General features: G+C 50.8%; 10 protein-coding genes across 10 annotated transcripts; 5 read left to right on the top strand and 5 right to left on the bottom strand.

Annotated features, from left to right (window-relative positions):
- Nucleotides 1-55: 55 nt before the first annotated feature.
- Nucleotides 56-1,611, bottom strand: T069G_06123 (thiF family domain-containing protein; the record flags this gene model as incomplete). The annotated part of the gene is made up of 4 exons (XM_056173333.1): nt 56-1,131; nt 1,195-1,274; nt 1,399-1,497; nt 1,553-1,611. 4 exons carry the CDS (start codon nt 1,609-1,611, stop codon nt 56-58), a joined length of 1,314 nt encoding a protein of 437 aa, XP_056030191.1.
- Nucleotides 1,612-2,021: 410 nt separating this feature from the next.
- T069G_06122 (telomere length regulation protein domain-containing protein) lies at nt 2,022-5,082 on the top strand (the record flags this gene model as incomplete). Its single annotated transcript, XM_056173332.1, has 4 exons — nt 2,022-2,862; nt 2,912-3,337; nt 3,389-4,404; nt 4,465-5,082. 4 exons carry the CDS (start codon nt 2,022-2,024, stop codon nt 5,080-5,082), a joined length of 2,901 nt encoding a protein of 966 aa, XP_056030190.1.
- A 339-nt stretch (nt 5,083-5,421) lies between these two features.
- T069G_06121 (protein kinase domain-containing protein) lies at nt 5,422-7,926 on the bottom strand (the record flags this gene model as incomplete). Its single annotated transcript, XM_056173331.1, has 2 exons — nt 5,422-5,680; nt 5,747-7,926. The coding sequence occupies 2 exons, from the start codon at nt 7,924-7,926 to the stop codon at nt 5,422-5,424; spliced, it is 2,439 nt and encodes an 812-aa protein (XP_056030189.1).
- A 633-nt stretch (nt 7,927-8,559) lies between these two features.
- On the bottom strand, nt 8,560-9,143 carry T069G_06120 (uncharacterized protein; the record flags this gene model as incomplete). The annotated part of the gene is made up of 2 exons (XM_056173330.1): nt 8,560-9,083; nt 9,137-9,143. 2 exons carry the CDS (start codon nt 9,141-9,143, stop codon nt 8,560-8,562), a joined length of 531 nt encoding a protein of 176 aa, XP_056030188.1.
- Nucleotides 9,144-9,963: 820 nt separating this feature from the next.
- Nucleotides 9,964-12,498, top strand: T069G_06119 (DNA repair metallo-beta-lactamase domain-containing protein; the record flags this gene model as incomplete). The annotated part of the gene is made up of 3 exons (XM_056173329.1): nt 9,964-10,209; nt 10,348-11,693; nt 11,742-12,498. 3 exons carry the CDS (start codon nt 9,964-9,966, stop codon nt 12,496-12,498), a joined length of 2,349 nt encoding a protein of 782 aa, XP_056030187.1.
- Nucleotides 12,499-12,786: 288 nt separating this feature from the next.
- Nucleotides 12,787-13,301, bottom strand: T069G_06118 (LSM domain-containing protein; the record flags this gene model as incomplete). The annotated part of the gene is made up of 4 exons (XM_056173328.1): nt 12,787-12,818; nt 12,875-12,977; nt 13,044-13,191; nt 13,288-13,301. 4 exons carry the CDS (start codon nt 13,299-13,301, stop codon nt 12,787-12,789), a joined length of 297 nt encoding a protein of 98 aa, XP_056030186.1.
- Nucleotides 13,302-14,016: 715 nt separating this feature from the next.
- Nucleotides 14,017-16,966, bottom strand: T069G_06117 (WD domain, g-beta repeat domain-containing protein; the record flags this gene model as incomplete). The annotated part of the gene is made up of 3 exons (XM_056173327.1): nt 14,017-16,325; nt 16,392-16,888; nt 16,950-16,966. The coding sequence occupies 3 exons, from the start codon at nt 16,964-16,966 to the stop codon at nt 14,017-14,019; spliced, it is 2,823 nt and encodes a 940-aa protein (XP_056030185.1).
- A 346-nt stretch (nt 16,967-17,312) lies between these two features.
- On the top strand, nt 17,313-18,508 carry T069G_06116 (arp2/3 complex, 34 kD subunit p34-Arc domain-containing protein; the record flags this gene model as incomplete). Its single annotated transcript, XM_056173326.1, has 5 exons — nt 17,313-17,374; nt 17,426-17,667; nt 17,733-18,155; nt 18,214-18,363; nt 18,426-18,508. 5 exons carry the CDS (start codon nt 17,313-17,315, stop codon nt 18,506-18,508), a joined length of 960 nt encoding a protein of 319 aa, XP_056030184.1.
- Nucleotides 18,509-19,012: 504 nt separating this feature from the next.
- On the top strand, nt 19,013-19,883 carry T069G_06115 (staphylococcal nuclease-like protein; the record flags this gene model as incomplete). Its single annotated transcript, XM_056173325.1, has 2 exons — nt 19,013-19,396; nt 19,473-19,883. The coding sequence occupies 2 exons, from the start codon at nt 19,013-19,015 to the stop codon at nt 19,881-19,883; spliced, it is 795 nt and encodes a 264-aa protein (XP_056030183.1).
- Nucleotides 19,884-21,895: 2,012 nt separating this feature from the next.
- T069G_06114 (cortical protein marker for cell polarity domain-containing protein) lies at nt 21,896-25,654 on the top strand (the record flags this gene model as incomplete). The annotated part of the gene is made up of 4 exons (XM_056173324.1): nt 21,896-22,396; nt 22,448-23,756; nt 23,817-25,352; nt 25,419-25,654. The coding sequence occupies 4 exons, from the start codon at nt 21,896-21,898 to the stop codon at nt 25,652-25,654; spliced, it is 3,582 nt and encodes a 1,193-aa protein (XP_056030182.1).

Raw genomic sequence — 25,654 nt, 5'->3', positions numbered from 1 at the left:
TGTCATCACAGATGAAAAAGAAAAATATAATAGACAAGAACCGATGAATGCCCCGCTAGGAACTCTCTGCTTTGAACCTAAAGAAAAAGTTGAATTCGAGGGGGAATGCAGGGTCGGTCACCACAACCTCTTGGCCATTCTCTAGCCCCAGGTCTATGAGCGACTTGTTCAGGTTTGGCCTCGTTTGCTCTTCCAGGCTTTGCGGAACCTGCATGTAAAGAGTCTTGCCCTCCGCTCGTATGGACGGCTTCTTCAGCTGAGCTTCGGGACGAACGGCAAACGAGTCCAAAAGGTCCTGGAGTGTCATGTTGGGATCAACATCCAAGGGCCGCGCTTCTCGTCCGCAAACTGGGCAGTCTTCCTTCTTCTCGTGCTTGAACGTATACGTGTAGATGCTGTCGTTACCAGAGTACATCATATAGTTGTTCTCAAAGCCCAGGCACGTCGCTGTGGTCGTAGCAATCTTGAATGCCTCGTTACAGCACGCGGCCGCGATGATGGCATTTGTTGAGGCAATGGCCGGAATGATGTTTTTGATCGTTCCTTGTGTGAGTGAATATGTGATTCCTGGAATGTTAAACTCCTCTGCGCGCTTGAGAGCCTTTTGGTAGATCCATGTGACATGCTCGGGATCGTCCTTGTCGAGCTTTGGAAATGGCTTCTCTTGTTCCCAGGCAATGACATGAGCCCACTCGACGCAGTGCTCCGGCTGCCTCGGGATAGACGCAATCGTGCAGAGTGGGACAGCAGCTCTGGGGGCGTGCATGTCTAGCTGACATTCTATGCATGAAGTAAACGAGGGAAAGATGACTCTGGCCTGGCCCTTGAAGCCCTCGGTACCGCCGTCAATCAGTGGCTTGACTCCATCGGGATCTTCAGACTCCTCTGCGATGGATACTAGCATGGCGTTGATCCACCGTCGAGCTTCGATGCTGTCCAAGCCGCAAATGACGAGCTGGAACTGCTTGTAGAATTCATCGTCGAAATCTTGGATCCGTTTATTGTGAGCTGTGATTTTGACACCCTTGACTCTTTGCTCGACGAACTTGGCTGCGACTTCGGCCTTGAATTTCCCAACGTCTGATTTGCGAAAGAGGAATTGTCGGTTCAAATTGGAGATGTCGATGGTATCTTACCCGTGCACTGCGTTAGTTCAAACGGCTGACCTCTTCATGTATACTTGATGCTCCTCACCCATATCGATTACATGGATATCCTTGAACTTGGACATGGCTAGATTCTTAAGAATTTCGCATCCCAAACCACCTGCGCCACTGCCGCCGCCATTAGTCTCAGCCTCGAGTAGGAAATATCGGTGCAAGGTATGACAAACATCACCCTGTGTCTGGTTAGTCAAACTCTCGCCTCTGCTTCTGCTTCGCCTCTTGTGCTACGTACAGAATCTTGAACCGCTCGAATTGGGCCAGAAACTCGTCTTCCACAGCCTCTGGGTTTGTAAACGGGCCTGGCGTGCGCCTGATTTGCTCGAGGTACTTCCTACATCTCCGTCAATACACGCTCGGGCAATCGCATCACCATTTCAGGCACTGACCATCGTGCCGTTTCGCTGTCGGCAGCGACATCCGCTGCTCTCTGGGTCTCGACACTCATCTCGCCGTAAATGATGGTCGAACTGGAGTTTGTAATACCAATATGAAAAGGCAGAAAGATGGTGGGATTCGTAGGTGCTGTGTTGAATATGGAGGAGGAGGAGGAAGCTCCGTGCAGCTGTTGGGCAAGGTGGGGAGGAGCTTGCCTTGGGCTCGGTGGAGGTCGGTGAGCATCGGTGAGGTCAGGTGAAGGTGGGGTCTGGCCTTCACTTATTCGCAGCTTAGTAGCTCTGCGTCTTTCTAAGCTTCAACAACCACAAGCAACTAATGAAAGAACTGGTCATCTTTCATCTACCCAGTACTTGAACTTGGAATTTCTCTCAGCATTATCAACTATCTTATCAGCTTGATGGCCTTACAACTGCCTCTACCGCTACTCTGAAGCCTCTTCAGAAGCGCAAGGTAGCGGCTATGGACGAACTACTGACCCCGGTCAGCACCACATATCTCAAGCCCCGAAAAGATGCACAGCCGCTCCTATCCGAAGTCAGTTCGACTAAGAGGGTGGTCGAGATCCCCAAGATCTCTCAGGTGGACTCACCGGATGGTGCTTTGGAGCTTCTTCGAAACCAGCCGGATTACGATTCCCTTATCCAGGTGTTGAGATACCTCACCAAAGATGATGGACAGACGGATAGCTTCAATGTCCACGTCCCAGGTCCAAAAGGCGCAGCGATAATTCACGTCTTGGTTACAGATATCGCTTCCAACTATTGGACTTTGCTGCAAGAAGGTGGTGAAAATGACGGCGTTGAAGGCAGTCGTAACGACCTACGTTTGTTTGTGACATGTTTACAAAGCGTCACCGGCCTCAATGCCGTACTTTCACATCTCAAAGCGCTCATACAAGAGCAAAAGTCTGGATCCAAAGAATTAAAGCGACCTGATCTGGTGCTGCATATCAACATTTTTCTCGACTTGTTGGCGACAATGCTGGATGGTGAGAATGCCATTCAAACCTTGTGGACAGCTTCAACGGAGAGGCTAGGTGCTCAAACACTGAAAAAGGTGCAATCTCAGGCACTGCTCTCTTTAATTACTGGCGGCCGTATACAATCTATCGCCGCAGAAGCAATTGAAGCTGCTGGATCAGAAAATGTTCGCTCCAATACAACATGGCCGGCTGATGGAGCCAAGTTTTCGCAATGGGTTGGTCATAATGTCATAGCCTGGGCTAAGCTCATAAGAAGCGAAAACGAATTGCATTTCTGTTCAGACATTTTTCAGCGAGGAATGTCTCTAGGCTATCTTGGTACGTTTCACAGATATCAACATCGTAACCCTCCACTTACATGTCGTAGAAACCCTTGTCAAGACAGTCATTGATGGTCTGCTTCTTCAAAAGGGAAATAATCCCCAGGACTTTGCCAAAGTTTGCTTTGCTCAGCCACATGGAGCCAGGAAGACCATGAACATCCTTTTACAGCACCTTGCTCAGCAATTAAACAGTCTCGATTTAGACCATCCATCTTCAAGAGGGCTCATTTCCGCCGTTGCTGGTATTATTAACGCAGTCATAAAAGGCAATGATACTCTCTATAACCATCTCGTTACCTGGTGTGCTTCATCCTCTGGTGCTGGTCTAGGAGACGCTGTAGGCATTCGAAGAGCGATTCTCGCGGTTGTAGCCCAAAATAAAGATGGTATTACAACTGTGTTTGAGAAGAGCTTGGCCCAGTTTGGGGATCAATTATACATCAAACATGCAGCAATATTGCAACAAAATGGTACGGCTCCTTTAAACATTTCATAATGCGCAGCGTGCTGACACCTTTCAGTCCATACAGAAGTGTTGCTGCTAAGTGCAGGGTACATCTCCAGATTGTCGCCCATCAAGCTGAGAATAATTGTCAGGTCTGGCTCCTACTTGACAGCAATCTCAAATCGTATCGCAGCAACTCAAGCAAGAGCTCGATTCTTGGGTTTGGTTGTTGGAGAATCTCTCTCAACCTTGATGGACGACAAGAGCCAGAAACTTGACTTTCATATGGAAGAGACAGAGAGCGAAGAGGCTCAGTGGATAAAATCTCTCACCACCATCTCCGATGAAGTTGGCTCTATTGAACCTATCCTCAAGACAGAATTTACAGGACTACCAGTGAAGAAGGAGACCCGACCACCTCAAAAACGAACGCACAAGCCAAAACCAAAGCCAAAAACAAAACCCGAGCCCAACATCTCAACCATCAAACCCATAGCTATCATCGAAGAAATTGATTCCTCAGACGATGAAGAAGATCTCGTCCCTTACGCCAAAGGTTCTGACCCAGAAGATTCCGACGACGACGCCACGTTAGTCCAACGCAATAAACCAAAGGCCCCCGTCTACATCCGTGATCTGATCCTATATCTTCGCGACACAGAGTCCTATGACAAACAAAAGTTGGCTTTGCAGAGTGCACCGCTCTTGATTCGGAGGAAAGCAAACTTTGGCATGGAAGTGAGCTCACACGCGGATGAGCTCGCCGGCTTGTTTGTTGGACTGCAAGACAAGTTCGATATAGAAGACTTTTCGGATTTAAAACTTCAGGGTATGATGGCTTTGATCGTCGCTCAGCCGAAATCCATGGCCCCCTGGTTCTCCCGGACCTTCTTCGAAGGCGACTATTCCTTGTCGCAGCGAACGCAGGTGCTCGTTGCCATTGGGTTATCAGCCAGAGAACTCGCTGGGTTTGATGTCTCTGAATACCAGGCCAACGCATCGTTCCCTTCCAAGCGACTGCCAGAGAAAATTGAGCAGCTATACCTCGACTCACCCAAGCAGGGCGATGCGAACCCCCCATCTCAACTAAAAGCACTACCTTCAACCGCTCTAGATACAATAACGCAATCTCTCACATCTTCTTTCTTGCAGCCCATGGCCGCCAAGGCAGCTGACGCCACGACCGGACCCGACATCCTCAAGCTCCAAACCTTCACAGCCCGCTACAAGTCCACGACCAAAGCAAAGCCCCGAGTCCGTGCAATCCCCAATACCACCGCCGCTCTCATCGCAGAGTCCTTCTTCTACCCTCTTACCGCCCACTTCCAGGTCGCCCTTCGATCATCCCGACCCGCTATCCTCAACCCCGCGCTGCTGGCGTTGTACCTTCAGACGCTGGGCATAATCATCCACTCAGCAGGCCCTTCGACGCTTTCGCTGCCGCAACTCACTACGGAGCTGTGGGATTTACTTCTCGCTGTTAGGATTCATACACAGGATGATCTCGGTGCGTTGAAGGGTTGGTTTGTCGCAATGGCGTCGTTGTTGGAGGTTAATGATGGGGATATGCGCAGATTGTGCGAGACTCAGGGGCGGGAGGTCATGGAGACGCGGGAATGGGCTGCGACGGTGTTTAATAAGATTCGAGGTGAAGATGGAGGAGAAGAAAACGAGGTCAAGATGTTATCCGCGGGCGTACTTATTAAGCTCGGAGAGGCGATTGAGAAGTACCAGGCTCTGTTGATGGGTAACATGGTTGGCTTCTCATGAGGGAGAGGATTCATAGAACGGTGAAAGAATATGTGCCACAATGTGGAAATATATCAGTGCTAATGTATTGAAACCTAAAGACAAATTCCCCGTTGAATCCAACCAATATTGACTTATCCATCGCGCCTATCATAAATCTGCCATTGCTAGCGTTGCAATGATCTCCCTTCACCAAGCTTTACAAAGCAAGTAAGTGCTGTTTTTAACGTACATTTGTCATGGTACAGACATGTTGTAGCCCCCCCTATCCATCGCCATCAACCACCCCTTTCCTATCTAAATAACAAAATCACACTGCCCCTTTCTCCCAGCCATAATCGCAAAACGCCCCCCTTAAGTTTAGATCGCACCGCCCTCTGGGTCCAACGAGTAGTGCGTATGCGTACTTTTCCTCCGAACAGGCAGAGTCGACAGATACGAATTGACATAAGTAAGATGGTCCCCAAGACTCATCGCCAACCGCCGCAACTCACTCCTAACTTCTTCAGGCGAAGCTTGTCCCAGCATGGCATTCGGCATAGGAGCCGCCGGGAGAGGAGGAAGCGGGGCCTCAAAGTGCCGCATAGCAGGGCGCGGACGCGGAAGGGGCGGAGATTGGCTATGCGGAGACCGGCTACGCGGCGAGTATTCTCGCTGTGACGAAGCATATTGCGACGGTGCATACTGAGGTGTGCTTGGAGCGGGAGCTGGTTCTGGAGGTAGTTCAGGATCCATATCGGCGAAGTCGCTCAGAGAATAGGGCCGGCCTTCATTGAAGACTGCGGTGTTGGGCTCTCTGGTAATATGAGAGTCATCGTGCTTCGACTCTTCATCCAACGAGAGGTCGGGGATACTCGTGAGCACGTGTGCATACTCAGAGTCATCTGAGATGTAAATCGAAGGCTCCCGGTTCGTAGCATTCATGACATAGAGCGAAGCGTGTTTCTCCAGCTCAAACGGGTTCCCGCCACCAATCTCCGAGCCGCTAATGGAGCCGACATCAGAATGGGATGTCGAAGGGCGAGTAAAGTCAGTCGACGAATCGGCGAAGCTCATGTCGAGATCTATCAAACTCCCCACAGACGCACGATGGTCGGCTGAGGCAGTCTGCGAAAGTTCGCTAAGACTAGCAGTATGTTGATAAGGCGGTTCGGTGGCGGCGTGGTGAACAAGCGCAGGCCGGCCATCATCTGGCGGGGGAAGATTGTTGGTGAAAGGAAATTTGAATTCCTGCGGATCGGCAGACACAGGCGCCGCCATTGAGGGAAATTTCCAATCCTGAGTACGCCGATTGTCTTTGAGATCAATTGGGTCGCTCATCGGCCCCCTGACGAAGCTTGCATCATCAAAGTCATAATCCAAAGATGCATGCGAATCGATATTGCTGGGCTTGATAGTGTCCAAGTCGACAAACTGCGACAGCTCTCCACCGTGAAGCGATACGTCCAGGTCAATCAAGGATTCTCTGACATCTGGCGTAGGTGCGGTCTCGTCTCGAAGAGGTAGATCCGATATGGGGGCTTGGAACGGTTGGCTATAGTATGCTCTCGAGTTTTCTTCATAGGTAGATATGGTATTCGGATCGAAGATTTTCTCCAAAGGTGCTTTCACCGAGGGAAGATGGGGTGGAGGCCTCCTTCGCGACTTGGGCTTTTGTGGACGAGACGTTTCATCATAGCCTTCTGGATTGAATTCCACCTTTGACCCATACACATCGTAAACATCTTGAGCATCGCCTTGGTCGAGGACTTGTTGGTCAAAGGCCGCAGTCGTACTGAAGTTCCACTCGTCGTTGGAGATTGCGGCTGAGAGATCAGCCAAGCCCTGGGCGCCGCCGGCAGAGAAGAGCGACCTCCGATCTCCTCCCTGAGCCTCCCACAATTTGAAGGCTCGAACCAGATGCACGAGAGAGGAGGTCGGATGTGACTCTTCCGTATTGCGGACGTATCTGTGGAGCTGTACTTGCTCGATCGTTGGTCGCTTTGCGGCGTCGTGCTGAAGGCAGTAGGACACCAAATCTCTCAGGCCAGCTGAATATTGATCACCCTCGAGTCGAGGCGTATGGTGCTTCAGATGTGATCCTAGTCTCGAGAAATCAATTCCAGCAGTGACATTTGGTGGCAAGCCAGATGCAATTTCATACACCATGGCACCAAAAGCCCAAATGTCGACCTCAGTTCCATATGATGCATCCTTGTCGAAAAGCTCAGGCGCCATCCAGTGAGGAGTTCCAATAAAGGTTGTCCGCTTGTCAACCTTTGTTTCGATCACACCGGCAACGCCAAAGTCGCACAGCTGAACATCGCCAGTCTCGGTGACCAAGACGTTGGCACACTTGAGATCGCGATGGATGATGCCTTGGCCGTGGACCCAGTGAATGGCCTCGGCAACTTCACGCACAATGGGAATGATCCATTTCTCCAACAGTCCACCAGGGGCCGTTGGCCTCATGAGCGTAGCAACGCTCCCTCCGGCACAATACTCGGTCACCATCCACATGGACTGACCAACTGGTAGCGCCTCGATAACATGGTTGATGTTCTTGGCCCCGCTGTCGCTCAGCAACTGCAGGGCATTGATCTCCTTGAGCAGGTCACTGTAAGTGTCGGCCAGCTTGGGATTCAGCGTGTCGCTCTCCTCAATGTCGATGATCTTGACGGCAACCAACTGGCCGGTCTTCATGGCGGTCGCTTTGTAAACCCGACCAAAACTTCCCTTGCCGACGAGCTCTTGAAGCTCATACTGCGGGGCTTGCTTGCCGGCCTTTGTGCAGCTCTCGAAGACGGCATTTTGCATCTTTTTTGCATCCTCGAGAGCCTTTTGCTTTGTGACGGACACGTCGGGCCATCTCACCTGGAGGGACATTTTTGCGTCGGGCCTCTGATGGCTGGATATGGCGTTGTTGTCATGGACTAAACTTGTTGTTTTCGTGATGGAATTGATCTCGTACGAAGAGAACACAAACGATCTGCTCGGCTCAGCTCACTCGTGAAGAGATTGGCTTGGGTTCTTCACAGCCATCTCTTCATGCAGCTTCACCAGCCCCAGATGAAATGAATGTCGTGGATGCAAATGATTCGTCTCGAGAGAAGATGTAAAGATCAAATGAGATGCCTGACATTGAAGTCCAAGGGAGAGGCGCAGCGCTTAGGCGGGGTTTAGCCGCGTGAAGCCTCAGCCATTCGTTTGTTTGGCTGGCGCAACGCGGTGCCAATTTTAGCCTCCTCGGAATGTCATCGTTATCTGCAGCAAATAAGAATAAGCACAAGACATGCGAAAGAGAAGAGAAGCCTATCGGATATTTCTGTTCCCAATATTCGAAGCAGAATTCCTACACAAGCAGGATAGAGCCATCAAACGATAAGAAAAGAAAAGAGAATCTCATTAATACAGCGCTTTGCTTTGTACCAAGGAGCAAGCATACATGTAATTCCTTTCCCCCGCCTTGCTGAGACGCTGACACGATGACATGCATGCATTGCATTTGCCCTCCTACTCCTATGATGACGCCGGGCTCTCCTTCATCAGGTTCACAATCTTGCCGTGAAACGTCGTCCAGTTTTGGCTGCACATATTCTTCACCGTGCCAACCAGCAGTCTGGATGCCTTGATCAGCACATCCTCGACAAGCTCGATCCCGCCACTCTCATTCTCTCTCACTGTCCAGACCGTCTCCATCACCACATTGAGCGGGCTGTACAGCCTCACGAAAACGCCCTTTTCCAGATTCACAAACTCATTTGTGCTCTCAACATTAGAATCCCACAACCCAGCAGGGAGCGTGTGCACCTTATCCGTCACAGAGTAGTACTCGGGCTCCCCTATTGCGACAAGCCCTCTGTTGGCTGGGATAGTGGGAGTCTCAACCTTTGATGGCTTAGGAATAGACTCGAACTTGACCATGTGAGGATCACACTGCATGTGAAGATTGTGATCTTGTATGATTTCTAGAGCCCTGGCACTTGTGATTCCCGCAGGCAGAGTTGTTACATTCTGCAGCGTCGCCGTTGTGTTGAGCCACGCTACAAGATTGTCAGTGCATTCCGCACCCATTGGATGGCAGTTGAGAACTCACAACTCATGATTACTGGATATAACTAAATAATAATTGAAATCAGGTTTGTAATGTTCAAAGGCACTGCTTAGGATAAGTAAAGAAGGATAGTGGTTAGGTATGCTAATGGTGTTGACGCCTCTCAGGAGCTGATAAGTTTGGCGAAGAAGATGAGACGGCGAAGCGCGGCGGGTACTTGTAGAACCCCGAGAGCTGCGACGTCTCACAAAGTACCGGCTGTTATATAAGGGTGACGGTGACGAAGCCCAGATACGTTCCAGATACGCTAGTCAGCTGAAACAAGGAACACGAGGGCGCATCTCGAAATAAGCTCTCGGGCATCATATCATAGCGCTGAATAAGGAGTGCACATGAAAAATGTTAACTAAGAAACAGCGTCATCAATCATCTCTTGGTTATCAGCAATCCCAGCACGGGACATCTTTTACACCGCGGGCATTCTCAGGCGACGCTCTAACAAAGGAAGACTTTGATGGCGACATATTAGTATTTCAAATATATTGTATATTTCTACTGGTAGCCAATTACTATTTCAGTTTATTTTATCTACATTTACAGCTGTATTCCTCTGTCCAAAGGCTCAATCCAATTGACTTGATCTACTCAATCTCCAACTTCTGTCTGAATCAACACTCCAAGTCCAAAAATAGAATAATCTGGCGTTATGTAATCTTCACACCCCGCCACTTAACATCCACGTGACTACGTGAAGTCATTATTCAAGCCATTACGCGAGTTCGTGTGCAGACGTGTAGAACGTGAACGTAGAAACCGTGCAAGCAAGCAGAATCCGGTGCTGTTGTGTCGAAGCTTCAGCATCCGCCATCATGGTCACCTCTACAAAGACTAACCGGATGAGTACACCGAAGAAGGCAGCCGCAGTTTCAAGCTTCAATAAGAAACCTGCCAAGCCCAATGCCAGCATCCTGAGCTTCTTCCAGAAGACGGCGAAACCGGAAGATTCGCTCTTTGTTGGCGCGGTACCTGCGGAAACGGCCGACAAGGATGACTTATATGGCCGTGACGATGGAAATCGGTTCAATGAGGTTGAAGCTCCGAATAAGAAGAGGAGGGTCAGCAAAGATTCTGTCCAGCCAGCGGCGGAGAAGAAAACAGCGGGTGCATTAGAAGCATCTTCCCATGATAGCACAATAAAGCCGATAAACACTGAAAACGGAGACGAGCCGAAGAAACCTAGGCCTCGGATCAAGACGCCCTTTGTCATGGATTCTGATAGCGAAGATGACGATGTTGACGACAACGACAACGACAATTCCAAGCCGGTCACACCGCCGCAAACCAAGGATGCCAACACTACTGCTCCATCACCTCCATCTGCTCAACCGGAACCATCCAGTGAGACCGCGGAAGCCCAGGAAGCCAATGTCAAGTATGAACCGCCGCCGCTGCTCGAGCAAGAAACCTCGACCGATATTCAATTTAACCAACTGGGGGACTTCGCTGACTTGGACGATTTCGAAATAGACGAGTTTGAAGGTGAAGAGATGCGGGAAATGCGCTTCATGCGAGAGCAGGCCCGGCTTGAAGCCCAAGAGGCCGGAGTTCCTGGTGACGACCTCGACGACCTTTTGGATAACCATGCCATGGTAGAAAACTGCCCACTTTGTGGCGGCAGCTTGCTCGGCATATCTCCAGACGAAGCCACGCGACATGTCAATTCATGCCTCGATGGCAATCCCATTCCGTTGCCTACGAAAGAAGACGCCGCGCCAAAGGATGTTGATCAAGTGGAGGCCGTGGAAATTAGCAAAAGATTTGCTCGAGCTGCCGTACCTAGACCTGGTCAGGCAAATCCTTTTGAGATGAATACTGAGAAAACGACCAAGAGTGCTTTTTCTAAGCTAATGTCTGGAAATGCGGAAGATTCGGCTTGGGCTACAGCGGCCGCGGCAGAAACTGCGTCTCGGGGCCGGCCTGCATACGAACGGACATGTCCATTTTATAAAATCATGCCGGGATTCTCAATATGCGTCGACGCATTCCGCTACGGCGCTGTCGAAGGATGCCAGGCTTACTTCTTGAGTCACTTCCACAGCGACCATTACATCGGCCTTACCGCAAACTGGCGACACGGCCCAATCTATTGCAGCAAGGTAACCGGCAGCTTGGTCAAACAACAGCTCCGAACTGCGGCCAAATGGGTTGTTGAACTGGAATTTGAGAAACCCTACGACGTTCCCGGGACTGAGGGCGCAACCGTTACCATGATGCCTGCCAATCATTGTCCCGGGAGCTCTCTATTTCTCTTCCAAAAATCGTTTGGCAATGGGCCAAACAAGCGAGCAAAGCGAATATTGCATTGCGGCGATTTTCGAGCTTGCCCAGAGCACGTACAGCATCCCTTACTCAGACCCGATGTAATAGATTCAATATCGGGTAAATCAAGACAGCAGCGGATTGACATTTGCTATCTCGATACAACGTATTTAAACCCACGATACTCTTTCCCTCCTCAGGGAGACGTCATCCAAGCCTGTGCGGACCTGTGCGGATCCATGTCGGCTGATCCCAACTGCGCTGATGATGTCTGGCAGAGGTCTGAGAAGTCTGCCGAGACAGGGACCATGAGCAAATATTTTCAAAGCGACAAACCTTCGGAAGATGATACTAAATCAAAGGCAAAGTCTAGACCTAAACAGCGCCTCCTGGTGATATGCGGTACTTATTCCATCGGCAAGGAGAGGATTTGCGTTGCCATAGCCAAAGCCCTTGGCTCCAAGATTTTCGCATCCCCGGGGAAAATAAAGATATGCAAGCAGCTCGATGATCCAGAATTGACCTCGCTGCTGACGTCTGATCCTGTCGAAGCCCAAGTCCATATGCAAATGCTCATGGAGATTCGCGCAGAAACGCTGCAAGAGTATCTGGACAGCTACAGACCGCATTTCAGCCGCATTGTTGGCTTTCGCCCCAGCGGCTGGAACTTCCGGCCTGGAAACGGCAAGGCCATCGGGGCGAATACACCGCCGAGTAGCATATCAACTCAGCAGCTTCTTCATGGGAAAGGGTGGCGGACAAGATTCGGGGTGAAAGACCTTGTGGCTCAGAGGGGTAGCACGAAGGAGGCCATGTGCTTTGGCGTTCCCTATTCCGAGCATAGCAGCTTTCGTGAGCTGGCCATGTTTGTCATGAGTTTACGCATCGATAAAGTTATACCTACTGTCAACGTTGGCAGCGATCAGTCGAGAAAGAGGATGAAGGGTTGGATAGATAGATGGATGACTGAGAGGAGAAAGGGAGGATTAGTTAGACCGTTGATTGAGGGAGAAGATGACGAGCATAAAAACGATTCCCAGCTGTGGCAAGGCAAAGCTGGCGAAGGAGGTGGAGCTTGGTGGTAATATCCAAAACGAACCAGCTGGATATTATAAAGCTTTATTAAAACGTCCAAAGTGATGCTGGTGAGAAAACCGGCGGTCCGTTGCCCATGCCATGAGAAACGCCAAATGACTGCTTTATATCTGCAACAACCCCAGTGACCATCCATCATATGTAAATTCCATCACACTCCGATGCTCCGTTCCAGGAATACAGGTGTTTAATTTTCTTCTTTTTCTTTCCCTTCTATCTCAAGCAAATAGCAAATATCTTTTCCTTGGCTAGTAATCACACATCCTACCAAAGATTCGTTATTTCGCCTTCGCCTGCTGTGCAGCAGCTTCTGTAGGCACGGGTTAGTCTCTGATACGGAATTCCCCCCCAACGTTTAGATCTTACCTCTTCGAGTAGCATCCTCCAACAATTGAGTATCAACCGACGCCGCTGGAAGGTGAACATATCGCACAACGGAACCACGAATAAAGACATTCTTGACGGAGCTCTACAAAGATTTCGTCAGTCAGTCATACTACTCCTGCAGAGAGAACCGTTCCTAAAGGCTTCATACCAGGTGAGGGTACTTGAGCTCCTCTACTACTTGGATGTCGTCGAGCTTAATGTTGAGGTACTGGTCCACGCTTTTCAGAATTCCCTTGAGCTGGATGTCGTTTTTGAGCTCCACGGTGACTTCATGGTCGATGAGCGTCTTGAAGAAACTAGGTACCCAAAGAATCAGCATCTATTCACTCTACCACTTGTCTACTGATACTGCATCATCTGACAATAAAGCATTGCAAGGGAAAAAGACTCACCTGAAGAAGAGCATGATGACAGAATTCAGCTACTCTTCTCAAAGCTATGTCCCAGGCGGCGGGGTGAATTTTCGAGGTCCGAAAAAGAAGTTTCGCGGTGCTCAGAACGACGATGTGCAGCCTTGAAGATAATTACGGAGATTCGAACTGCTGTAGATTATAATGAAGATTTTTGGAGGGAGTGATGGATATCTCTTGAGGTCGCTTTTCATGGGTGAAATCGTCACGGGCTCATGATGAGCGAGTGTCCCCACGCCAAGTTGGTACTGAATGAGGCGTTGAGCGATGAGGGTCACGTGATGCTGGATTTGGCTGTTTTTGGGCGAGACAAGATGGAGCATTGATTCATGAAAATGAAAAGACACAGCTTAATTAGCTACTTTAAAGGACGAGAAGCGAATTTATTAAGTGATTTAAAAGAGTTGATCTAAGATCTCATTTATTGTTATTATTGAAGCTGGAACCCCTTTATGGATACAAATGAAGAGAAACTTATGAGCGCGAGAGCTATAATGATCAAGTATCACAGCAGTATTGGCAAGGAAGGCTACAGTAGAAAAAAAGTTAATTGGTGTTCAATGTACAGATATACACATATTGCAAAATGATTTCTTTAATTATTCGAATCCTAATCCAGAATGACTCCTAAACCCGCACCATGGCAGGCCATCACCAGTGAATCTATATATGCAATGCTACTCTTTTCACACCCCCAACATCCGTTCCCACCTAGGCAACATGTACAAACGCCCGCTTCTTGGCACTGCGCTCCTTGTTCTCCTCCTCCCACGTCTCATCAACGTACTCCTTGACGCTCTTGTCCCGGATCTGCATGCCCACCACCTTGAGCGCAGCAATGTTGACTCCCATCTCATCCTTCTGCTTCTTCAGGGCCGCTCGCAGGTTAGTCCGGATACCATCCATCATGACCTTCATCGTCCGGCTGGCCACAATCTGCTTGTGGTGTGTCTTTAGCATGAAGAACAAAATTCGGCATGTAAGAGGAATATTCATCGACCGCATGGCGAAGATGTTGATGAACGTAAAGAGGATGGGAACCGAGGCAAACGGAAGCACCAGCAGAGCGTCGTGTAGAGCGGAAGCCTTGATGCGCTGCAGCACAGACATGACGTAGGCCTCGGCGGTGATGTTGCCCAGGGCAAGGAAGACCGGGTTGCGCTGCGGAGGCATGGCGTGAGGGTTCGTGAGCTTGGCCTCCTCGTATTCCTTTAGCAGGTTCAAATCCGCCATGCCCATCTCTAGAGCCTCTGCTATTCTCTCACCAGCCATCAACGTCTCCGTGGTCTGCTTTCCCGCGGCAGCAACCTCGCCATTCTCGTCGCCCCCTTCAGGGTCCTTCTCCAAAGAAGCCGTCAGGGTACTCTCGTACAACTCTTCCATTTCCTTTTCTCGTTCTTCTTCCAGGAAAATCTGCTCGTCAGTCTCGTCCCATACGCGAATGCTCTTGTCGTGACTGGCGGTGACGAGAAAGTTTCCGCTGTGGCTCATGGCTATGGACCAAATCTCACCGTGGTGACCATCTAGCCTCTGAATCTGCTCAAACTTGTCTCCATCCCAGTATCGAATGGTTCGATCTTTGCCACTGCTGAAGAAGTGATGCCCGTTGCCATCGGAGTTGTGGGGAACAAAGGCCACTTGCAGAATACTGTCTTGGTGCCCAAACAAGGCCTTGTGGCAGTCACCAAAGTCGAGACCCCAGATTCTAATGTTTTTGTCTGCTGAACTCGTGACAATGAGCTTGCTATCATACGAGATATCCATGCTCAGCACAGGTAATTTGTGTCCGTAAAGGTTGAGGTATAGTTTGAGCGAGTCCACGAAGAAAACCTTGACCGTGCTGTCGAGAAGTGATACTGCCAGTAATCTGGCATCGGGTGAAAATCGAAGGCTAAGAATATCATCGGAAACCTTGAGTGTCCTGGACTGCACAAGCTTGAGCTTGGGGGTCGTTCGTTTTGTTCCCAAAACCTGCTCCTGCACAATCTTAAAGTCCCAGAATTTGGCGCTCTTGTCGGCGCTTCCTGACACGACAGATCGGCCATCGGGGTGAACTTGCAACGCCCAGATAGCTCCCTCATGTGCCTCGACGCTGTCCAGGAGAGAGGCCGAGGCAACATCAAATAACTGCAGTTCGCCGTTCTTTGTACCTACGACGACGACCTTGTCTCCAGGAAGGAAGGCACAGCAAAGAGCATATCCACACTCAAACGTTCGGATGCACGTCTGGGTCTTGATGTTCCAAATCTTCAGCAAGCCGTTGGATGCTGATGCCAGCATCTTGTCATCTGAGCTTAGTGACAGGGCTCGTATGTCAGCTCTGTGTCCAGGAATCTCGACTGAAAATGCTTTGGTGTAGTCCGGGATATCGTCCTTTGATTTCTTTTCGCTCTTCTCCTTGGGCTGTACATTGTAGTACTCCAGCTGATTGTTAGTAGTTCCCACCACTAGATGGATTTGCTTTTGCCCAGCTGGTACAGCCCAGTCCATCGAACGGACCTTGCCGCCTGTTCTTAAGATGACGAATTGAACAAATACATCGCTAATGTCTGCTTTTGATACGTCTTCCTGGGCCTCATCTGCATTCTCCATGTCGGCATCGTCGTTCTTGGCATCCTTTTGCTTTTCTCGTCTTCGCCGTCTCTTTCGGGCGAGACCTTTTTTGACTTCAGATTCTGATCTAATGCGCCATATGTCGACGCTCTTGTCCGAGCCATGGACGGCGAAATAGTCTCGCTGAGGGTGGAAAATAACTTCAGTTGCTCGATCTTTGTTTTGTCGAAACAGAGTTCCCCGGTCTTGCAGAAATTGCGCGGAGGCGTTTACCTCCACCCGTTGGGCAGTCGAGGCCAGTCCCTCAGAATCCAATGACCACACTTTCATCTCTCCATCGTTGCCTGCCGTGATGCAACCGCTCAGGTCTGGAGACACGCCAAGGGCCCAACACTCACCATTCGTTTGCGAGATGTGCGTTTCTATGCAGTGCCTTGACGACAGATCCCAGAGCTTGAGAAGAGAGTCTTTGCCAGTCGACAAAAGAAATCCGTCAGGCGCATCTTCGCCGTTGAGTATCATGGCTTTGTTGCCATCTTCGTCGCTCACTTGGGACTCGGGTTCCAAGAATCGGAGTCCTGTGATCTGGTCTTTGTGTCCGCGCAGCTTGAACTGTCCCACTTCAGCGACAAGGTCCCAGACAATGATGTCGGTGTCTTTGGAGCCACTGGCAAGTCGCACTCCGGATTTGTCAAAGACGAGATGCGTGATGGCGGATTTATGTCCATTGAAGTTGACTAGAACCGTGGCGATTTTGCTGTCCCAGATACGAATGCTTCCATCTTCGTATCCCACGGCAAACATGTCCTTGTCCACGCCGCTCTGCGCAATGGCAGTGACGGGGTAAGAACACCTTTCATCTCTCCATCTGCCTGTCAATTCACCCTTTTTGATGTCCCAGCACAAGACTTCTTCGTTTGCAGCCGTGATGGCCTGGCCTGCGCCAGTGCCCGTTCGGTCTTTGGATGTCCAGACGAGGTTCGAGGAGCCGGACAGAACTGTGCCAAATGATTTGGCGTGCTCGTACTTGCTGCGCCAATTATCAGTATATTGTCTTGGCCTTACTCGTCAGTAGTTCTCAAGCCACTCACAGGTATGATTTGACCATGATTGTCGATGTCAACCTCGAATACTGGCTTTTGTTCTTGCCAAAGGAACTTGCATTTACACGCCCGCTGCTAGCCAATTGCGCGGGTATGGATATTTTTTTTCGTAGCGCTTATCGATAACAGGGATTCGGCTAGCGCTCTGCTGTGTTACAATGGAACTTACTCCGTACAGTGGCCTGCTTACCTACAATAGCGCTAGAGCTCAGTGCTGTCACGTGGCGAGCTGCCCCCCAAGCTTGACGTCTTCAGCAACGTAGCTCAGCCCCACCACGGGGGTCGGAGTCGTCAACCAGCTCCAAGACGATCCAGAGACACACCAGCAGTTGCCACGACTGAGCCGCCACGATGCTTCTTCTCGACTACCAGAATGCCCTCATTCAGTCGGTGCTTACCGAACGATTCTCCGGGTACGAAATGGCCCATTGCCCTGAAGATGAGCCGAGCTGACTGCGGCATAGTGCCCCGCCCGTACACATCGACCAGACCGTATCCGACTTCGACGGCGTGACATTCCACATCTCGACTCCTGAGGTCAAGACAAAGATTCTACTGTCCATCCAGATCCGCTGCTTCAAGGACTTGGCCAAATACGGTGCGGAGCAGGTTCTCCAGCGCGAATATGGCCAGTATGTCGTTCCGGTCGAGCCCGGCTACGACTTCTCGGTGCTGGTTGATCTAGAGAACCTGCCCGAGTCCAAGGGTAGGCCATTGCGAATCACAGAAGCATTCTTTCTTCTCGGTCATCAAGCTTACTCGGGAACATAGAGGAACGCGACGCGTTGGCGATGCAGTTCGCCCTGTTGAAACGCCACGCAATGGCTGCGCCGTTCGAGGAAGCATACCAGGAGCACTATACGCTGAAAGAGGAGGCATCCAAATTTAGCTCGGAAGATGCCCCCAAGGGCGTGATGGAAGGCGGCGAGGTCAAGGCTATCCACTACCGAGAGGAGGAGGCCATTTACATCAAGGCCAGTCACGATCGTGTCACAGTCATCTTCAGCACAATTTTCCGTGAGGAAACCGACAGGGTGTACGGAAAGGTCTTTATCCAGGAGTTTGTCGATGCACGAAGACGAGCCATTCAGAATGCACCCCAGGTGCTGTTCAGAAACGACCCCCCGCTTGAGCTGCAGGGCGTCCCCGGCGTGCGAGATACGGGATCTGGAGAAATTGGATACGTCACATTTGGTAAATACAAGATGGGCTATCAAACTACTATAGACTTGGTTGTGCTAACTCGCCCAAGTCCTCTTCCCAAGGCACCTCACCCCCCAGAAGATGGCGTCTGTCATCTCCCACATTCAGACTTTCCGAGACAACTTCCACTACCACATCAAGGCTTCCAAGGCATACATCCACTCCCGAATGAGGAAGCGAACCGCAGACTTTTTGCAAGGTGAGTCCAATACGATGTGTGTATGTATTGTTGCCATTATCAGATTGCTGACGATTGCAAAGTGCTGCGTCGCGCACGCCCAGAGAACGAGGAAAAGGAACGGAAGACGGCCAGTGGCAGGACATTCAAGGTGCAGGGCAGCTAAAGAGAAGAGTAGAGCTTCATACCTCTTTTTCCTCTCCGGCCAATTGTAGATTTAGGTATGGCATGTTGAGTAGATGTAGCCTCTCCTTAGAGCAGGGGGTTAGTTTTGAGGTTTGTGACTTATTGGCAGGTGTAGATGAATTTTATGATGGGAAACATATAGCCATGACTCCATTTTCCATAAAATCCGGCGATATTCTTGCAATTTGCTTTGCGTAAAATTCTCAATCTTGATATTCAAAGGCAGACTGCATCCAATGATATGTCGGTGGATGTCATTTGCCAGCTCTGTTCTTTGTTCTCCGCAGTAGACGTCTTTACCGTCTTGCTGATACTCGTTCGATGTCACTGCGGAGAACTCGCTGTGCGGCACTGTCACAGCGAACACGCCACTATAAAACCGATCCATGATTTTACATACTGTGGAACATAGACTAGCGGCCAGCCTCATATCTCGGCCTGCCGTTCAAAACTCAGCTCAGTCGACCTACTGGTCGCAAATACAATGGTATGGCCATTTCGAGCCTCAGCACCCGACAAGCGCGCAGGCGATGACGATCAGTCCAAGAAGCGGCCCGTCTCATGGCCGGATTCCTTGGGCACTGGAGATTCGAGTCCGCTAGCAGCCGCCAAAGAATGGGCACCCGTGGTTGGGTTCTCCCTAGTCGGCCTCGCGGCGCTGCAGCTCTATGCGAATTACCTGCGCCGAATTCCAGGCGCTGCCTACGTGCGGCCCAATTTCTTTCGGAATAGGAGCTTGTTTGGCAGGGTGACGAGCGTTGGCGACGGCGACAACTTTCACCTGTTCCACACGCCGGGGGGGAGAGCCGTGGGCTGGGGGTGGCTGAGAAAGGTTCCTGAGACGAGAAAAGAGCTCAAGGGACGAACTGTGAGGACCATCTCTTTTGCTTTCTCCCTTACTTCTATCAAAAAGATGTGGTTGCTAACCTGGAGCGTAACGATAGATACCCATTCGCATTGCTGCGATTGATGCGCCAGAGGGAGCGCACTTTGGAAACCCAGCTCAGCCCTACTCAGACGAGGCCCTGCAGTGGCTTCGCAAGTACATATTGAACCGAAACGTGCGTGCGTACATTTACAAGACGGACCAATACCAGCGGATCGTGGCCACCGTCTACGTGCGCCGGTTTCTGCTGCGCAAGAATGTCGGCTTGGAGATGATCAAGAGCGGGCTAGCCACCGTCTACGAGGCAAAGTCCGGCAGCGAATTTGGGGGACTCAAGGAGCGATATGAGAGGGCCGAGGCCAAGGCGAAGAGGAAGCGCAAGGGAATGTGGGCTGGAGATCCCAAGACCTTTGAGAGTCCAAGGGAGTATAAGACAAAGTGGGCGTCGCAGCAAGACAAGGCCCAATGAAGACTTGAGCAGTTGTTGTTTGTTTTGAGAGAATACAGGTACGAATGAATGAATTCTCAGTGCGTGTATCCATTCTGTTATGTGAATGAAGCTCTCGCTCATTGGCATGGCTATCTATAGAATGAGGCTACGCAGACGTTTTGTTTCCCATCTGCGGCAGTGGGTGTTTCGTGGTTAGCCCATCTCAAAGGGGCATTTCAACCCAGTTTTCCCCCTTCCGCAGGTACTCGACCCGACGCTCCCGTGCTTTGCAGCGAGATACTGTGTGAAACGGAACGGCGTTCACCAATGGCAGCTTGTTCTTACTCAATGTCATCGGGGGGGACGTTGGGCATTCGCATAAACGGGCCTGGACCATTGTTTTCATGGCATGATCAGCAACTGGGTCTTGTGTGTTGTGTCAATGGCATGCACGGCCTGGGTTTGCAACAGCAAACAAGCAATGGTGACATGGGTTGCGGGACCCAGGAGCTACGGCTTCTGAGCGTGATGAGCAATAGGATGTGGAAGCGATGATTTCAAAGTCCAGCCATGAGTGATCCGTGGATTGTGTTGTGCGTCTTTCGGATCTCTTCCGGGCCCGTCTCCCAGGACTTCGTAGAACCGAACCTTCATAACTGGATCGACGGAGACTTTGTTTCTGTTTCTATGCAGGTCGTATTATACAGTAGCAGCGTTTCGCATCTTTCGGTGGCCAAGCAAGAGTGGACCGACGCTCTGTGCTGTGCCCCTGACATGATGTAACGACGCATTCCGCGAATAGGAATCCCGCGTGGACAAGAGCCGTGCTCCGATGCATCTCACAGTCGCAAACGCTGCCAGGGGTGTTTCCGGTAAAAGGCTTGCCATCTGCCCATTTTTTGTTCTCTTGAAAATAATAATAGAAGAGCCTTGCTTGTAGCGTCTCATGCCGTCGGTGGAGAGATATTATTAGCCCTGTTCATTTGTTTCGAGGCTCACTAACAAAGCCTCTGTCACTCTTTTTTTTCACCCCGTGTTGTCTTTCTTTGTGCCCTCGTTTCAAGACTGACAACAGCTCACGATCTATTCACTTGATCCCGTCGAGTTTAGTCATACATACAGTATTGTACTCGTACTCTCTCGACTCCTTACTAGCTGCCGCTAAATCATCAGACTGTCGCACGAAGCTCTGTCGCACCAACGGTCCAGGTCGTATAACAGCACGGGACCTTGTACAACAGTGTGATATTTTAGTGAGGCTGAGCACAAAGTACGTGTGCTGGTGAGAGGCTCAGGCCGATTCGATCTCGTCGCGCACAAATCTCGCTTCGTTCCCGGCCAGCAACCACACCGCTCGACAGCATCAACTTTGGGCTGCTTCTCTACCCAAGCAGTGTAACTCCAGCAAAATCTAACCACTGGAAGCCATTCGCACTGCACTGGAGCGTTCCTGATTTCAGCGCCTCTCCCGTCTAGAGCCACTAACCTTATAAGGCTTAGCCGCCCTGGCCAGGTCAGAGAGAAGAGCAACAAGAGCAATTTCGCGCATTCCTTTGCTTTTCCTTCTCGAGCCCAACCAGCAGCCACTTTCGTCCTGCTCCATCGAAAATCCAGTCCAATTGCCCCATCACCAAACTCATCGCAGGCGACGAGACACTGCCAGAGCATTTCCTAATTCGCGCGCTGCTTCGGCTTCAAGATTCATTGTTACGCTCGTTTCCCTCTCGATCGATACCCAATCCAGCCGTTATTTATCCATTTTATTTTTAATTCTGCCTCCCTGTCGAGTCGACTTTGCCGCCCAGCCATCGATCGATTGATTACATTACTCGTAATTCACCACGCACGCAAACCTAGACGCCGTGATGCGATAGCCTCAACCCGCGCCCTCAGTTCTGTCTACACCTGAAATGACCATTAGAACATCATCGATTCCGACGTTTCCATCATCCTTCGCGTCGTCTGTCGCTCCGAATCTGCGCCGTTTCGCCTTCTAGAACTCCGTCATCATTTCGAATTATCATCTCTCCTTAGCGCGCGCCCAAAACAACATGCGATTATCCTCACAACGACGCCGGGCGGCGCGACGCCCCCATCCGCTGCGCTCGAGCATTGCGTCGCTAGCAATCATTGCGCCCTCGCTTTCACATGCCTTCAACATCACAGCAGCTCCCTCTGCGAACCTCGATTTCTCCCAGCTGGGGAGCGTAGGCATTGCCGGAGACTTCAATGGAATTTCGCTCTACCAGTTTCAGGAGCAAATCGCACAGCCCCTGAGCACAAATGGCAGCGAATACCTGCTGACACAGTTGCCAAATGGCGCCCTCGCTCCCATTGCCGCAACCGACGCGTCGATTTTGGCCATGTGCTCAGTGACGCTCAAGGATGGTGCCGAGGGCGTCTTGTTGGGTGGTAATTTCACCAGTATGGATGGTATCAAATCAACGGCCCTCGCCCTCTACAACGCCAACACAACCACGTTTACGCCGCTTGAGGGACTCGAGGGCGAGGTCAATGCACTGCTGTGCGACGATGCCAAGGGAATAGTTTACGTGGGCGGAAACCTTAAGGGGGGTAACTCGACAAATGCTATTGCGTGGAAGGTTGATGGCAACTTCACGAACCTGCCTTTTGCTGGATTCAATGCCCCTGTGAGCTCCATTACAAAGGCAGCCAATGGCCACATAATTTTCGGCGGGAGCTTCACTGGCCTGGGCAACGTTACTGCACCAAACAAGGCAGATGGACAGGCTATCAATCTTTCTACCGCAAATATCTCCGCTAACGGCTCCGCTTCGACCAAGGGCTTCGACGACCCCAAGAATGTCGTCTGTTCTGATGGTCTTGGGGGCTCAGGCAAGACTTGGTTGGCCCAGGACGAGGCTCCTGGCTCTTGGCAGGCCACCTTTGACTTTGGATTCGAGCCCACCAAGCTGCGGTTGTGGAATACGCATCAGGATGGACGGGGCACAAAAACCTTCCGCTTCGTCGCCTTACCACTTAACGGCATCATGAACTTTACCTATATCGATCCTGCTACAGGAAAAAACTCGAGCTGCACAAGCGAGTGCCCGTTGAGTCACGATCCCAAGGTTCAGTTCCAAGACTTTCATTTCGTCAATAGAATTGGCATGAATTCTTTCCAAATCGACATTTCAGATTGGTACGGAAAGGGAGCTGGTCTCAATAGTGTGCAACTGTTTGAGGACAACATGTTCTCCTACGCCATCAACACTTTCAACGAGCCAGCGTGCAACATTACCTTCCCTTCCAGCTCCTCCGCAACCGGGCCTTGGAAGCAGTCGCCTTCTTTGCAGAGCGATTCAAAGTATCTGACAGCACAGCTTACCGGTCCCATTTCGTCCAAATCGGCCTCCGTCGTTTTCGTGCCCAACATCATCGAATCTGGCAATTACTCTATCAACATGTATACCCCAGGCTGCGTTCCTGATGGCTCATGCCAGACTAGAGGTCGCGTCAATATCACCGGCATCATGTCGAGTGGCACCATTCAATCAAACTTTACAACTTCCATCTATCAGACCAACAACTTTGACAAGTATGATCAGATCTATTTTGGTTATATCGAAAGAACCTCAGACACCTTCAAGCCAAAGGTCACACTCACTCCCCTCGATGGCCAAGACTTGAATGAAATGACCTTTGTTGCTCAAAAAGTCGGATTCACTCTTCTCAACTCAACTGGAAACCTCAACGGCCTCTTCGACTTTGACCCAAGTCAAGTAAAGATTGACACATCTAGCCTTGACGATTCGGCAGTCAACCAGCTTGGTGCAAGCTTCGATCATAATACGGGCGTCAACTCTCTTGCAACCTCTGGAGATGTCACTTATATCGGCGGCAACTTTACCTCGGATGCGCACCAGAATTTCGTCGCCATCGACACCAGCGGTAAGATTATGTCTCTCAACGGGGGTCTCAACGGTCAAGTCCTGGACATGTATCTCCAAGACACGAAGCTATTCGTAGGCGGAGACTTTACAAACCTGCGATCCAACGGCAAAAGCGGATTGAATCATGTGGCGGTTTATGACACCAAGAGCCAGGACTGGAGCCCATTGGGTGCAGGCGTCAATGGCAGGGTTGAGCAGGTTGTGGCATTCCAGGTCAATATTAGCGCCGTGACTGAGGATGCCATTGCCCTGACAGGTTCCTTCACCGAGTGTGAGGCCTTTAGCGGCTCTCAAGCACTTCCTGTCAGCGGCTTCGCGGTTTGGATCTTATCAAGAGACAACTGGTTGCAGAATCTAGATGGTCCGACTCCTGACTTTGGTGGCATGCTCACAGCCTCTCAACTGAACCTCACTACTGGCAATTCCCTCTTCGCAGGCTCCATCGAATCTTCACAATTGGAGGCCAATGGTGCCGTGATGCTGGGCGACCAGGGATTGGGTCAATTCCCGGTCCATCTCCAGCCCGGTAGTCAATCAACTGGCAACAGGCGACGAGATCTCTCTGAACAGCCCACGTCCGGTGTTCTCACGGGAGCCTTTTACACCGGAAACAGCAGCAATAGCAACATCACAGTCCTCGCAGGTCACTTCTCTGCTCGAGCTTCCGATGGCTCTACCATTAATAATTTGGTGTTCATCGATGGTGCCAACAACAACAGCGTCAGCGGACTCAAGTCTGGCATATCCTCATCATCCGTCTTCACCAGCGTCGCTTTTCACGGAAGCGTCCTCTTTGCAGGTGGAAATGTCACCGGCAATGTTGACGGCAGCAGCGTCAGCGGGTTGATCGCCTACGACGTTGCTTCCAAATCATTCTCCAGCCAGCAACCTGCGTCGCTCCTCGGCGGCAATCAGACGCTGTCCGTCGTCACTGTTCGGCCCGACACTTCAGAGATTTACGCAGGCGGCTCGTTCGAGAAGGCCGGTGCTCTGGACTGCCCCGGTGTTTGCACATATGATGCCGACACTGCTCAATGGTCAAGACCAGGCAGCACCCTGGCTGGACGAGTCAGTAGCTTCATGTGGTACAGCAAATCTCAACTCATTGCTGGTGGTGATTTGCGTACCAACGGAACCAGCACAGGATTCCTTGCCCTGTACGATGCCAACAAGCAGGTTTGGACGGACTTTGCCGGCGCCAGTCAGATCCCCGGCCCCGTCAACGCCATCACGGCCGGCTCGAATGACAACAGTCAGATCTGGATCTCCGGTAACTCACCCAACGGATCTACCTTCATTATGAAGTATGACGGCAAACAGTGGCAGATCCCTCAGCTGCTACCGCCCGAGGGCAGCGTTGTCCAGAGCTTGCAGGTTTTCACAGTGACTCAGTCCCACGCCAAGTCAAACCTTTTCGATGACCGGGAGGTATTGATGCTCACGGGCTCCATCCCTTTCCCCAACGTCGGAATGGCCTCGGCTGTTATCTACAACGGCACTGACTACCTGCCCTATGCTCTTACCAGCACGGACACTGGGGCCGGAAGCATTGCCAGAGTATTCTCGCAAAAGGACAACTTCTTTACGTCAAGCGGTATGTTTCACTTTTCTCTCTTACCCATTATAGTTTCTCTTTTCTTACTAACGCTCTCTTCAACAGGTCACCACTTGCCTCTTGTCTTCGTTGTCCTCATCGGCCTCGCCATCTCGCTGGCTCTCATAGTCATCCTCGTCGTTTCAGGAATCGTACTAGATCGGATACGCAAGAAGCGCGAAGGATATACTCCAGCACCAACGTCCATGTATGATCGTGGAAGCGGCATTCAACGGATACCGCCGCGTGAACTACTTGAGCAGCTTGAGAGAACCCGGCCTGGGGAAGCACCGCACGTATGA

Source organism: Trichoderma breve, chromosome 3 (genome assembly GCF_028502605.1).
Source record: "Trichoderma breve strain T069 chromosome 3, whole genome shotgun sequence".
NCBI lineage: Eukaryota > Fungi > Ascomycota > Sordariomycetes > Hypocreales > Hypocreaceae > Trichoderma > Trichoderma breve.
Note: the sequence above shows the minus strand (reverse complement) of the source record. Positions and strands in the feature narration are given on the sequence as shown.